We start from the raw sequence: 14306 nt of genomic DNA, 5'->3' as shown, positions 1-14306 counted from the left end.
TTTTACTGAATAGACATTTAATTTTATCATCCAATTCAGCACACTTCGGATAAAATCAACAGGCCTGTGCCTACCTCTTTTTAAAGGCGCCTGTCCCCTCAGTTTGGTTGCCGGGTCACGCCTGCCTGTCTGACCACAACGGACCATACATCACCGTCTACACCTCCAATCCTCCCTCCTCAACCACCGGACGAAGCCCCCAAATGTTAAGGTTCAAAATTGAGGAAGGAGAGTACAAACCACTCTTGGTCCAGAAGCTCTTGGTCAAACAATGATTTTAATGAACACACGTGTGGGAAGACACTCTGTACGCAGACAGCCAGTAGTCCTCGACTTAATCAAAGCATGAACAGATATTTTATAGCATCAGGGTTTGATTTACTGACGCCCCTTCATGCGTCACAGATACATTTTATACATAGATCAGATCAACACCAGAATGACTTTTCACCTAGAAGATCATCTTCTATTTTCATGGCTTGGTACTTTCCGTTCTTATCTTAAAATGAATTGTTCCTCTTTCTTGTCGAGACATAACTGATCTCTCCTCTAAATAAATCTAACTAATATGTGTGTATGTGTTGACCTCACATGCTCTTTGTGTCACCTCTTAACTGTCTGTGTCTCGTCCTCAAATGCTCCTCAAAATAACCTGCACTTAGACTCTGCTTTCGGTTTCAGTTCTGCAAAAGGCACACTCTGCAACCCTGCAACTTCCTGTCAGCCTGCAACTTAGTCTTTCTGAAAGACACACACTGTTTCAACATCTGAATGCAATATAAACTCCAGATTATATTATTAATGCAATGGTACTGATGACAATTATTTAACAATAGCAGTAAAATAATTTCCCTGCTCCACACAGGGTAAGTAGAACTACACCACACAGAACCACCAGCATTGGCTTAATGTCCCTGATTCTTCTGCTGCCCTATACTCACTCATACATGAGGACTTATTTTCATTCCTTTCACTAAACACCTATAAAGTTATATAACTATATCCTGCTGTGGTATAATTTCGTCAGAATTTACCCAGAGACAGCGGTTTAAACATCTGCCAAAGCAACTGAAAGGACCTTAATCCTTTTATAGAGGCATTTATAAAGTGACTGTAATAAAAGCTTATAACCATGACTGCTATCAGTTACTGTAAATAAACGCACTGCTTGCATTAAAGTGTCCTGCATTTTGGGTCTTACTTCGCCACATACCCATGGTCTGCCACCACAGACCGTGACAGAATGATCCAGCCACACATGGACCCAGCGGACTCTGAGGAGACGCTCAGGAGGGAGATAATGGATAAAATTTACAACCTGTGTGATCTGTGGTGGAAGAACCCTGGGGAAGGGTTGCGTCACGCCATAGAGAGGCGGCTGCAGTAAACACTTTTTAATTTTCCCAGGAAAGACAGTTTCTGGACCAAACCACAGTGTCGTTTCAAATTTTGCAGTGGCTCAGACAAAGATGGCGATAAAAACATAATGGTGTCACTCATTCAAAAGCCTGAAAAAAGGAACAGTCACCTGGTGCAAAACCTCCACATTGGGTTTTTCATATTTGAGGTAAACATTGCTCTTCACTGTCTAACATGGATATGTCATGACACCTTTATTTCTTGAATCTGACACTTGATTGTGCCATCTACCTTCAATCCCAGTGGCCTCTATCCTGACCATCCACCCAAAAGCAGAGACCAACTGCTAGTATGCACACTCATAAGTGCATACTAGCAGGGCTGAAGGACAAAATATGGCAATGCTAAATTGGAACAATCTTCATGATACATGTGCAAACATGGAAATGTTTTTCTGTGAAGAAGAAATATGCATCACAAACATGAGCTTGATGAGAATGTGGGTATTCAACAATAAATCATGTCTCATTGCTGTTGTGTTATTTGCTAAGTGATAATGTGAATACCTTTTTATTTAGGTCAAAGTCAAAAGTCCACAGGAAGATGAACATAAGAGACTTTTTCAATAAACACTCTGACAAGGTAACTTCTCACTGGCACACTTGACACTGTTGAGTTTACTATGTCTCCTATTTCTATTGAGTTTTATCACAAAGTAGAAACTTTACTTTAAAAATGATGCATATTGGTGTCAGAATGGTGATAAGAACTTTAAGGTAAACTTATCCATGAGAGGTTTGACTATTATACTTCAATAGACGTGATTAAACTGTTTGACTTCTGTATATAATGAACATGAAATGTGCTAAATTCTTTAGAAATGTAAAGAATGTTGGAAAATGGACATTTATTTGAATTTGTTCTAAACGAATAAAATTCATAACAGAACATCAGTTATGTATAAAAGGGAGAAATTTTAAATGGAAACCTCAATCATCCTGATCGTTCCTTATGTGTCTTTAAAGATGCACTTGTGGTTTAGCTTTCTTCTCACTGGTGATGATTTATCACAGTTGTTTAGTAGCAAATTCAGATAGGATCAAAATATGCATATTTGGTAGAAAGCATATTTTCCTGGCTCAGAATGATGAAAAAAGCTCAACTTAGTTAATATAAATAAGACATAGAAGAACTTTCCCTAATTTGGTATCCAATTAAAAGTAGCAATATTTAACCTAAAGCAATGTTAGTCATCTTTCCATCAATCTTCTTCTGCTTATCTGGGGCCAGGTCACGGGGGCAGCAGCATCAGCAGAGAAGCTCAGACCTCCCTCTCTCTAGCCATCTCCTCCAGCTTGTCCAGGGGAACACCAATACGTTCCCAGACCAGCCAAGAGATATAAACTCTCCAGTGTGCCCTGTGTCTGCCCTGGGGCCTCCTCCCAGTGGGACATGCCTGGAACACCTCACCCAGGAGGCATCCTTATGAGATGCCCTCACAGCCTCAACTGACTCCTTTCGATGTGGAGGAGCAGCGGCTCTACTTTGAGCCCCTCCTGGGTGGCCGAACTCCTCACCTTATCGCGAAGGGAGAGGCCAGCCACCCTTCAGAGGGAGCCATTTCCGCCGCTTGTATCTGCAATCTCGTTCGTTCGGTCACAACATCTCGTGACCATAGGTGAAGGTAGTAATCAATCGGTAGATCGAGAGCTTTGCTTTTATGCTCCGCTCTCTCTTCACCACGACGGACCAGAATAGTGTCTGCATCACTGTAGCCGCAGCACCAATACATCTGTTGATCTCCCATTCCTTTCTCCCATCACTTGGGAACAAGATACTTGAACTCCTCTACTTGGGGCAGGAACTCATCCATGACCCGGAGTGGGCACTCCACCCTTTTCCAGCTCAGGACCATGGCCTCAGATTTGGAGGTGCTGATTCTCATTTCCACCACTTTAAACTCAGCTGTGAACCTTTCCAGTGCGAGCTGGAAACCACCCCATAAAGCCAACAGAACCAGATGACCGCTATGGGCACCAAGCTCTTGCAATGGTTGTATAAGGATTGAATAGCCTGTAGCAATGGGCAAGACAATCAATACTACCAAAGCACCTCCCACACTCTGAGGGACACAGTCGAATGTCTTTTCCAAGTCCACAAAACACATGTGGACTAGTTGGACAAACTCCCATGCACCCCCAAGTATCCTTGAGAGGCTAAAGAGCTGGTCCAGTGTTACACTGTACAATGACAATAAATTCATTTCTAAGTTGCAAGTTCTTCACGACCAGGACGAAAATCGCTTTGTTCCTCCTGTATTTAAGATTCGACTAACAAACGGACTCTTCTTTCCAACACTGGCATAGACTTTCCCAGGGAGGCTGAGGAGTGTGATCCCCCTATAGTTGGAATACACCCTCCTGTCCCCGTTCTTAAAGATGTGAACCACCACTCTGGTCTAGCAGTCCAGATGTACCGCCCCCGATCTCCATGGAACATTTGGAGGTGTGTCAACCAAGACTGCCCTACAACACCCAAAGCCCTTAGCAACTCAGGGCGATCCTCATCCACCCCAGGGGCCCTGCAACCAAGGAGTTGTTTTACTGCCTCAGTGACCTCACCCTCAAATATAAACGAGTTGTCCTCCTCTTCCCAACACTCTGCTTCCTCAGCAGAAGATGTGCCATTGATATTAAGGAGGTCCTCGAAGTATTCCTTCCACCACCCAACAATGTTCTCAGTTGAAGTCAGCTACGTTCCGCCTGCACTATACACAGTGCAGGTAGAGTATCGCTTTCCCCTCCCAAGTCGCTCAACAGTTTTCCATCAGTTTGAAAGTCTTTTTCAATGGCCTTTCCAAACTCCTCTCATACCCGAATTTTTGCTTCAGGCACTGCCCAAGCCATATTCTGCTTGGCCTGTTGGCACCTACTGGCTGCTTCCAAAGTCCCACGGGCTAACCAAGCCCAATAGGACTTCTCCTTCAGTCTGGTGGCTCCCTTCACCTCGGGTTTCCTCCATTTGGTTCGGGGGTTACCACCACAACAGGCACCAATCACCTTGCAGCCGCAGCGGCTTTAGCAATGGAGGCGCTGAACACGGTCCATTTGGACTCAGTGTCCCCCAATCTCCCTTGGAATGCTGTTGCAGCTCTGCCGGTGGTGTGAGTTGAAGATCTCGCGGACCAGGACCTTTGCTAAGCATTCCCAGCACACCCTCACTATACTGCTAGGTCTGTCCAGCATCATCTTCCACCACCTAATCCAACTCACAACTGATCAGTTGACAGCTCAGCCCGACCCTTCACCCTAGTGCTCAGAACATATGGCCACAGGTCTGGTGATACGTTAATAAAAACTGATCATTGACCTACTGCCTAGGGTGCCTCGGTGTCACCTGCATTTTTAGACATCCTTATGTAAGCAAATGTCTAAATGCTTTAGACGTTTTTTAGTATGTCTAAAGCATTCAATGTAATAAAGGGAAGTATCTATAAAAGTGTCTGGGTAAAAGAAGATCTCTCAAAGAAAAATCAAAGACGGCAAATCTACAAAATAACACATGATTTTATTAAGAAAATGTAACTTTAACAGGCAATTATGCAGCTAAATATATCAAAACCCACAAAACAAATGATAAGATTAAAAAAAATCCCAGCTGCTGGAAAAAAGAAAATTGCTGAAGATCACAAAGGCAATGCTTCATTGAAAGGAGGAGAACGCAACCTCTCACTATTGAAACTGACCCACTGAAGTTTGGTACTTCCTTTCCCCAATATAAAAGGAATTTTAAAAAGCAGCTGATATAGAAAATTACATATAAAAACAAAGGTACTAGTTAAATTTGACATTTTCTTCCTTTGAATTTCCATTTTCCGAGTTTTTGTAGTTATCTTATCAGTTTAATTTCCCATCCACTTCATTCATTTTTGACTGATACAATAGTCCCATGTCATTCACGAACATCTGTATTATGTTTCTATTATAAAACACAGATTGACAAGTTTGCAGTACTAGTCACAAAAAAATGCAGTTATTCAGTCTTTGACATAATATGCAGAGAGGCATAAGGTTTACAGCTTTAAATGTTAGTGTTTGTTATAGTTTCACATTATTGTGTTTAGTTGTTTCAAAGTAATAAAGTGTTATAGCTAATTCACAGAAAACAAGTTTTTGAAATATCTTCTTGTGTTTTCCAGATGAAACGTGCATCTGTCTTTCAGCTGGCTTAAGTGTACATGGAAACGTACATCCACTGAAAACAAGACAGATTATTTATTAACATTTAAGTATCACTTAAACTGATGCGTTTTCTTTGTATAAATATTTATATTTATTTATTCGTTTGCTCTGTCAGCACTAAAGTGACTTTATTACCTCTGACTCCTTGAGATTAATGGATTTTCCATCAGACAACTGTTTGAAGATTTCTGTTGAAGAACACAACTTTGAGTTTAAACTGTACAAATCATGAACCTTAATCAAATCTTAGAAGCGAGAAAGATGTTTTCCACTGAAAAAACTTTTCATTCTCACTGCATGAGATTTATTTTCAGCTATCTACACATCTACTGTTGTTATTTCTTCTCGGCTTCACTTACTCTTCATGCAGTCCAAGCGAATCATGAGACTGATGAAGCACTCCAGTGCCATGTGTCCAGAGGAGGCGCCATAGCGCAGAGCCATCAGACTGAGCATGTCATCTGAAACCTTCATTCCTGAAGAACACACACAGTCAGACTTCAGGAGGAGTTTGCTGAGATATATGTACATACATACATATACTAGTGCTGTCAGCGTTAATCTCGTTAAAATGATGTTAACGCGCCGTCCAGCTGCACGCACGGGTCAATCCGCGCTATCTTGCTAATGAAGATTTGCCGCGTTAATGTAGTTATGGCAGTGGTTCCCGAACTTTTTTTGCTGGGGCCCCCTTTGTTTTACAAGAAAAATGTTCGCCCCCCGCATGCACAAACACATCCTCCAGCCACACACGCCCATATTTTGTTTTCAAACACCAACAGTTTATTTCACATCTCAAACATTTAGTAAACAATTAAACAAATACAAGTAATCTGCAATAAATTACAGGTAGTGATAAAATACACTACTAAATCTTTTACGCTACGTCCACACCTACACGGGTATTTTTGAAAACGCAGCTGTTTCTATGCGTTTGGGCCTTTCGTCAGCACGTAAACGGCGTTTGGAATCACCGAAAATGGAGATTTTTTTAAAACTCCTTTTTTAGACTCCTTTTCCATCCCTCCGTGTGGACGAGGGATAGACAGTTCGTCAGGCAACGTCAAAGGTATGTGCCTTTTTTCACGTCACGCTGTGCGCACGTTATTGTTTACATGAGATGAATTGCAGAATGGCAGATAAACAGTATTTTGTCTCCATCTTCAGGTTTTACACGCTTACATACACACACGATATGCTTCATCGTATTTTCTAGTCTTTGGCTTAGAATTAAGTTGGTTTGGAAACATATTTGGCGATGCGTCATCTCCTGCTTTGCGTTTGTGTGGACACCCGTCAAAAACCTGTCCATTATGCTAGCAGTGTCCAAGTGTCCTTTTTTTTTTTTTTCTTTTCATACCCCCTGCAATGGCTCTGTGCCCCACCCTAGGGGGTGGGCCACACACTTTGGGAAGCTCTGGGTTATGGCGCTAGCATTATTTTAACGAGATTAACGCTGACAGCACTAATATATACTAATACACACACATATATGTATATATACATACATATACACACATGTACATATATATACACACATATAACTATAAACATATACCTGAAGCTACAAATGCATTCCTCAGCTCACTCAGTGACAGCGTTCCTGTTTTTGAAACGTCGGTGAGGAAGAAAGTCTCCTGATAAGAGAAGACTGAAACCATGAAACTGATCAGGGAAAATCTTCACATCTATAGCAGATGTATTGATATATGTTTTAAGGCTGTTTTTTTCCCTTTACCTTGTACTTGGTGACCTTGTTCCACAGACGGACAAATTCCTCACTGTTTAGTTTGCCTGTGATCGATGTCTTTTAAAACCCACATTAAGGTAGCAAAGGGACAAATCTTAGTCTGGTCTTTCAGATGAGTAATGCTGGTTATATCAACAGAGAAGCACTTAGGTTTGCTTACATATAGACTTCTGCAATAGTTACTTTTCAACAGCTCAAAAAGGCAAACTACAAAGTTTCTTAATCTGCTTTTTCCAGTATCACATGTATTATAACAGGATACATCCATTAGAGCCACCATGCTGCGACAGGCATCAAGGCTGAACCCTCCAGATTTCATTTCTCCTAAATAAAACAGAGTTGAATTAGCAAAGACAGTGTAGCACAATTGTCATCCACAGTATTCAGAGTCATAGACTGCATGTCGAAGTAGCCATGGCGACTAAGAAACTTAGGGTCTTGCACACCCTGCTGTATTACTGATGTTTACACTCATGTGGACCACAGTTAATTTTGTATTAATAAGTTAGAGTCATATTCTCATAAACCAGAGTTTGCCAGAGTCCGATGAAGGCTTACAGGAAATAATACTGATTTATAAATTGGACGGGTCAGACCTGGAAACTACGCTATATGAACAAAAGTATTTATAGGGCTCCAAACCTCCTCTGGCAATAACATCAGCACAAAAACTGTGCACAAGGAGCTTCATGGAATGGGTTCCCATGGCCAAACAGCCATGTGTAGGTGGCCCAGTAAATTTAAATTGAGCTTGACAGACTTTTTAAAGGCCAAACCTTTCAGGATGTTTTCATTTAGAAGCCTCTGGAGCTGCTCAGCATCCACTTCTTCATACTGAAACATTAATTGATTTGGTTTACTACATGATACATTACACAGACGTTAGACACATAATGCTATATAAACTTGTAATATTGCAGTAATGCGGCTAATATTATTAGCAAAAAGATCTTTTTTAATTACCTTGTCAGAGTATTGACGGAAGAATGTTTTCTTGTTTTCTTCATCCTGATGGTTTTTTACTTTTGTGACCTGACGAGTCAACAGTTCACATTAATAACACATGAACAGCAAAATAACACGGACACAATTAAATGATTTGTTACAAACCTTTTCAACTGGCTCATATCTTTGCTCATTTGAATTTGAATTCTCACTGTGGGGAGACCAATATGCATTACTTTCATAGAAATCAATTGTAATGTGTCAAATGCAAATTTTGTTTCAAAACTTTTTTTTATGTCATATCTTCAGACATCGAGGGTGAGCATACTAGCAACATGTCTCTTCTCTTGAGTGGATGGTGAGGATGAAGGAGGCTGTCTCGTTGGGTTTGAAGGTGGATGGCACAATCAGGTATTCACCAGGCTTCAGCATAAGGAACTCTATCACCTCACGAGCATTCATGTATTTATCACTCCGAGCAACAGGCAGATGGGTGTTGAAGAACATTGCTGGAAACTTCCCACTTTGCGTTTTGTACTGAAATTATTCAAAGTGATATTTCAGCTCCCCAATTTCATTTGAAGAAGTTTCTGAAGTGCGTACAGACATGTCAACTTGAAGGTTTTATGTATCAGCGCATACAGATACACAGAACCTTAATAGTGAAAGACAGTGTACTTTCCTTTTCACATCACCATATGTGTATTATAAACATGAAATAGATTAAATTAGTTTCTTACGTCTTCGGACACCTTGAAGGACGTCAGATGAATTTTGTTCATGTTGGGAATAAACAATAATTCAGTTAGTCGTTAGTTAGTTATTTCAACATGTGCACAGCCACTGTATGAATGCTTGGACAGCATATTAAAGCTTGGCTTGCTAACAAAATGGTTTTTTGTATGTTGTAGTAAATTTTTGATCTGTCATTTTCTGCATTTCAACACCACATTATTATTGTTGTTTCCACATTACGATACAAGTTCTGACAATAGTTAAATACATTTTCATGCTCTGAAAATGTCAACTTCAACATGGTATTTGTTTTCACCATAGTTATGCATGTATGAATGATATGACAAAGAGAAATATTTACCAAATATACAGCAAAACCAATGTGGAGGTTCTGCACCAGGCGTCTGTTCCTCTTGTCAGGCTTTTGCATGAGAGACACTAGGATGTTTTTCTCCCCATTGGTCTCTGAGTTTTCACCTACGACCTTAATTCGATACTGTGGATTTGTCCAGAAAGTGTCTGGAGGACATAGAGGGAAAAATATGTTTTATTTACATGAATTGAAGATTAAAAAATAATGTTCTGCTGAACATTTAAACACCTATATTCCAGTATATGCTATATAATTACCTCTGTTATTTATGCAGCCTCCAGCAGTAGTTCCAGCAACCCACCGACCCTCGTACACAGAGGTCTTCCACTGAGCAGAGGATTTTCCATCTATGAAGTCTGGTTTCAGGCCACAGATGTCAAGATCTGTGTAGAACTTACAGAAATCTTCAAATGCCATCCTGTTAATAAAATCAGGTAGATTCTCATTCCTAATTTATTTAGATGTCATGTCAAAGTATAAAACTCTAAGCTTATGACATAGTACAGAGTAAATAAAGCAAAAAAAGAGAAAACTACAACTTCTGGTGGTATTAATATAATACCGCCAGAGGTTGTAGTTTTCTTTTGACGAAATTTGCTTACCAAAACTCTCCATCATCAGCCACTGAAAGGCACATTTGGCGGTCTTGAGAACTCACAATGTCCCACATGGGGGACCTTAAAGACAGTATTTTAGGTAAGAGATGACACATTATGTTGGTAATTTTTATCCAGAGTTGCATATTTTGAAGAAAATTATTCTCTAATTAAATATACCAAAGCTGATTACTGCTTACCGATCACTCCAGTCTCCTACCCACTCTCCTTTGCCCCAGGGGTTCCACAAACGGATCAGCTTCACAAGTTTTCCTTGGCTAATAAGCTGGCCGCAGGCACCAGAAAAATCACAGTTATTGGTTCGATGCATTCTCAATCATCCAGGTAAGTAAATCACAAAAGGTTGATTCTGTTCATCTGGACGTAACGTTTTCAATGCAAGAAACGTTTCGTCACTCATCCAAGTGACGTCTTCAGTTTCAGCTGACTGCAGGTTTCCCCAACCTTATAAACAGTACATTGCACAATGACTGAAACGAGCATCACTGAACGAACAATCAGCTGGAAACACTGGTTTGAGGGGGAGTCAAGGAGGCCATTTACGTGATTGCAGCCATTCCCCAACTCTCTGTGGATGGTACTCATTGCCACTGATCAGTGGTCTTTGATCAGTAGTTGTTAGTCAATGGTCATGAGAATTTGCATATTAATGATCAAGGAACTGATCTCAGAGCCCATTGTTCATTCAGTGGTTCTATTTTCAGTCATTGTGCAAATGTACTGTTTATAAGGTTGGGGAAACCTGCAGTCAGCTGAGACTGAATAAGTCACTTGGATGAGTGACGAAACGTTTCTCCCACAAAACGCTACGTCCAGATGAACAGAATCAACCTTCTGGGACATATTATTGTTGTATTTAAATGTATGCTTAAAGGTTTTTAAATCTCCCCTAAACATTTTGTCTAATATGTCATGCGCTTGTTTTTGCTGTAATTCTTCCTACACTGCATACTGTGATACTATGTGATAGCATTCTTTTTATTGCTGTAATCTTACCAGGGAAGTATTATTACTGTAGATTCACTTCCAATACTAACTGTGATTACTGTGTAAGTATAATTCTTTACCTCTTTAACCCCTGTCACAGTGTAGGCGTGCCCTTGGACCAGTCCATTTGGCAAAACTGTGTTAGCAGATGTTTCCTACAATCAAGGAACATTGGTCATTGTAAAAGCATAAAAAATGAAAATAAAGACTTCTGATACAATAATATCATTAGAAAAAAGTGACTGCAAAGTTTGGTTATGTTGACTTAAAGCAAATTTCAACATTTTGGGACACTTTGTCTTCATAAAAGATGTTTCTGGCAGTCAACCAACCGCTTCACAAAAAACTTAAAATAGATTTTGAACTTTCAGAGTCTACTAAGTCAAAACAGTCTTCTTGTTCCAGGATTTGCATTCCCACTTAAGCAGTCCCAAAGTGCATGCTAACTTGGGTTGTATTTGTGCAATATTGGTTGATTATGCCATAAATATAACTTCATCATTACATCATTGATTTAGTTTTATAGTTTTTAGGCAATATGATACCAGTTTTATTGGTAGATGATGAAGTGCAGTCTGAGTGGAAAACACAGACTTTGTTATAACTCACCTCAAAATGCATAAAATGTTTGTTAAAATGTCAAAACAGTTTCACAGCATCTCTAATCTATACTAACACTAATCAAAGTCCTCTAAGCCCTTTTTTGTAGTTGGAGAATAATCTCCCTGAATAACCTCGGGCTGTTTCTGAGTTCTGTTTTTTTGTGCTTACCCCTTGAGGTGTACCACAGCCCATCAATGTGTTGGATTTGCCAGCTCTGCATATCAGCCCCCACACGTCTGAACTGGCGTCCGACAGCTGGACGCACATGTGGACGCCACCGGTGAAATCCATCATAGCCTCTGAAGGAGTTCCAGAAGTCATGTCGGTGTAGGAACCACAAACCCTGACAGAGGTAGATAATATTTTTCACAGATCCCCCACATGTAACTTGTTCACTGTATATCGGATAAATCATATGTTTCTTTGCATACTTGGCATAAGCTTTCTCCAGCAGAGCAGGCCAGAACTCATTTGGATCTTTGGAGTGAACAAAGATTAGTCTGCCATTGATCGTCGGCAACTTGTCATCAATGACGACGTCCACCCACCGCCCGAATCTCCAGAACTTAAATAAAGATACAATTGTTTTGTGAGCTTGTTGTGTTTCATGAAATTTGATCATTAGAGACAAAATAATCCAAACTCTGAAATAAACAGCTTTTAAGTTTTAGTTTAGTGGAGAAAAACAGTTAAAGATAATAATTACTTCTCTTATTCTGATAGTTTAATGATGTTTACCCTGAAGTGAAAAATGCCACAGTAGTTCTCTTTGATTTTTTGGTCGAGCGGAACAACTTGTTCAAAAATGTGATTCTGGAAAGTCAGTGCGCCGATTGATGCAAGAAACCAGCAGTTTCCTGTTTAACAACAACAAAAAAGAACAATCAGGACTGTAGGCAGATACAAGAGTGTAAATATTAGGAGTGAAGAAATGACCCTACCAAGTACACCTTGACCAAAGTCAAATCTGGAGACGCCATCAACCACAAATTCAGCATCAGGAGCAATTTGCTGTAAAACAGGGAGTCAGTTTTCAAATATAAGGATTGCTTCACTCATTTCCACTTAATGTATCCGACCATTCCCAAATTTAAGAGGTTTGGGGCCAAGTTTGAAATATGAAACTCTACTTCACAGGCTTAAATATCAGGATTAATTTAATTATTGTCACATCCACTAGAGGGCACTGTTACAGTGAAACTCTCACTTCTTGGTTCATAAGAAGAGCTACATTTTCACAATCTCAAATGCAGTGGGGCAAAGGTGGAAAAGATATTGTATTTTGTTTTCTAAAATTCTAAAATGAATTATTAGCTCATGTCTAGCAGTCTAGGGCAACCACTTTTATTTTTGAAATGTTAAGCATTATTGTTAGCTGTGTACTGGGACTGTGTGAATTGAAGAACAGCTCATTCAAACACTTTTACAATCTGACTGCAGAAAAATGTCATTAGCAGAAAATTTAAACTGAATCACTTGCAGTGAAAAAGGGGGAATCAGTCCCCGGCTGATTAAACATTTAGATGTGATAGAGCATCTAATGTGCAATTTAAATATCTTTAAATACTCACCGCAGGTCTTAGCCACTTCACGTGGGCCAGGTCGGAGGGCTTCAGTATCCCCTGGCCAATAGACTTTGCATCAGGGGGGAACATGTCATCGAGGTACCTTACTCCTTTGATTAGACAGTACTGCTTCAGGTTCTTGAAGTCTTGGTTACAGAACCTTTCAGGGTTGGAGATGCTCCCATATCCCTTCTGCTTGTGACGAGCCTCCATAATGTTCAGGCATGCACCAGGAAGAGGCATTGCTGCAGTGTTTGTGTCTGTTTTCAAGAAGTTGGCATGTAAATTTGATAGATTAGTATAATAAATGATATGCTACAAAGAAACAATGTCAGCTCAAATCCTAACAGTAAAATTAAATTCTTCTTAAAATGATCAGTACGCTCCTCAAACCTCTAGGGTGATTATCAGTCTACTCCACCTCTAGATTACAACCAGTAAATTACATTAAATATTTTTTTGGTAACATAACTTTAGATATTAAAAATAAAGCTTGGTTGATGTAAGAATTGATGTAAAAAGTCAATGCCAAAAAAACATGACATACTCTGTCATTTCATATATTTAATTGTCATATAAGACAATTTTATTCTTCTTTGCTTGTGTTTAAATTCAGTACTTCAGAAAAGGTTATTTGTAGGCATGCTTCTTTATGTATGAAAATCTCTGTCTGCACAAAACAAGTACATACAAATTACAAATTCATTAGACCACCACCCAGTGTAATGTTTATACCACAGCTGCTCTCAATTAACAGTATTAGTAAATACCAAAATCATGTTTTATGTTTCTGTAACCAACTGTATGTGTAGCCTCTTTAATCAAAATAGTATTTTTAAAGCTGTTGTTATCCATTAATTTTCATATTTCATACAACTGTAATTTTATTTTAATTTGCCTAATAGATAACAATATAATTCTAAGTAATTTCTAAAAACACATTTTCATTCTTGTTATGATAGATGGTCTAATAAATTTGTTAAGCACTGTATGCCCATTTGCTTTTTAGGAAGCAGCTCAGCTCATGCTTAATGTTTATATTGACTATAGCTGCTACTACTAATAATATTAATAGAATTAACTAAAAACAATATACATACTGAGATTAAAGTGGTAGACATTTAGAGGAAA

General features: G+C 39.4%; 1 protein-coding gene across 1 annotated transcript; it reads right to left on the bottom strand.

Annotated features, from left to right (window-relative positions):
• Positions 1–5508: 5508 nt before the first annotated feature.
• On the bottom strand, positions 5509–13418 carry LOC308389678 (calpain-1 catalytic subunit-like; the record flags this gene model as incomplete). Its single annotated transcript, XM_080871161.1, has 21 exons — positions 5509–5613; positions 5736–5788; positions 5960–6076; positions 7159–7237; positions 7339–7407; positions 7613–7674; positions 8127–8184; positions 8314–8382; positions 8461–8506; positions 8624–8832; positions 9036–9047; positions 9392–9549; positions 9661–9821; positions 10006–10080; positions 10200–10285; positions 11088–11162; positions 11779–11953; positions 12042–12175; positions 12349–12467; positions 12552–12621; positions 13182–13418. 21 exons carry the CDS (start codon positions 13416–13418, stop codon positions 5587–5589), a joined length of 2091 nt encoding a protein of 696 aa, XP_080727287.1. The 3' UTR covers positions 5509–5586.
• Positions 13419–14306: the final 888 nt, after the last annotated feature.

Source organism: Rhamphochromis sp. 'chilingali' (genome assembly GCF_963969265.1).
Source record: "Rhamphochromis sp. 'chilingali' genome assembly, chromosome: 21".
NCBI classification, from domain to species: Eukaryota; Metazoa; Chordata; class Actinopteri; order Cichliformes; family Cichlidae; genus Rhamphochromis; species Rhamphochromis sp. 'chilingali'.
The sequence above is the reverse complement of the archived record's forward strand: the minus strand, read 5'-3'. Positions and strand labels throughout refer to the sequence as shown.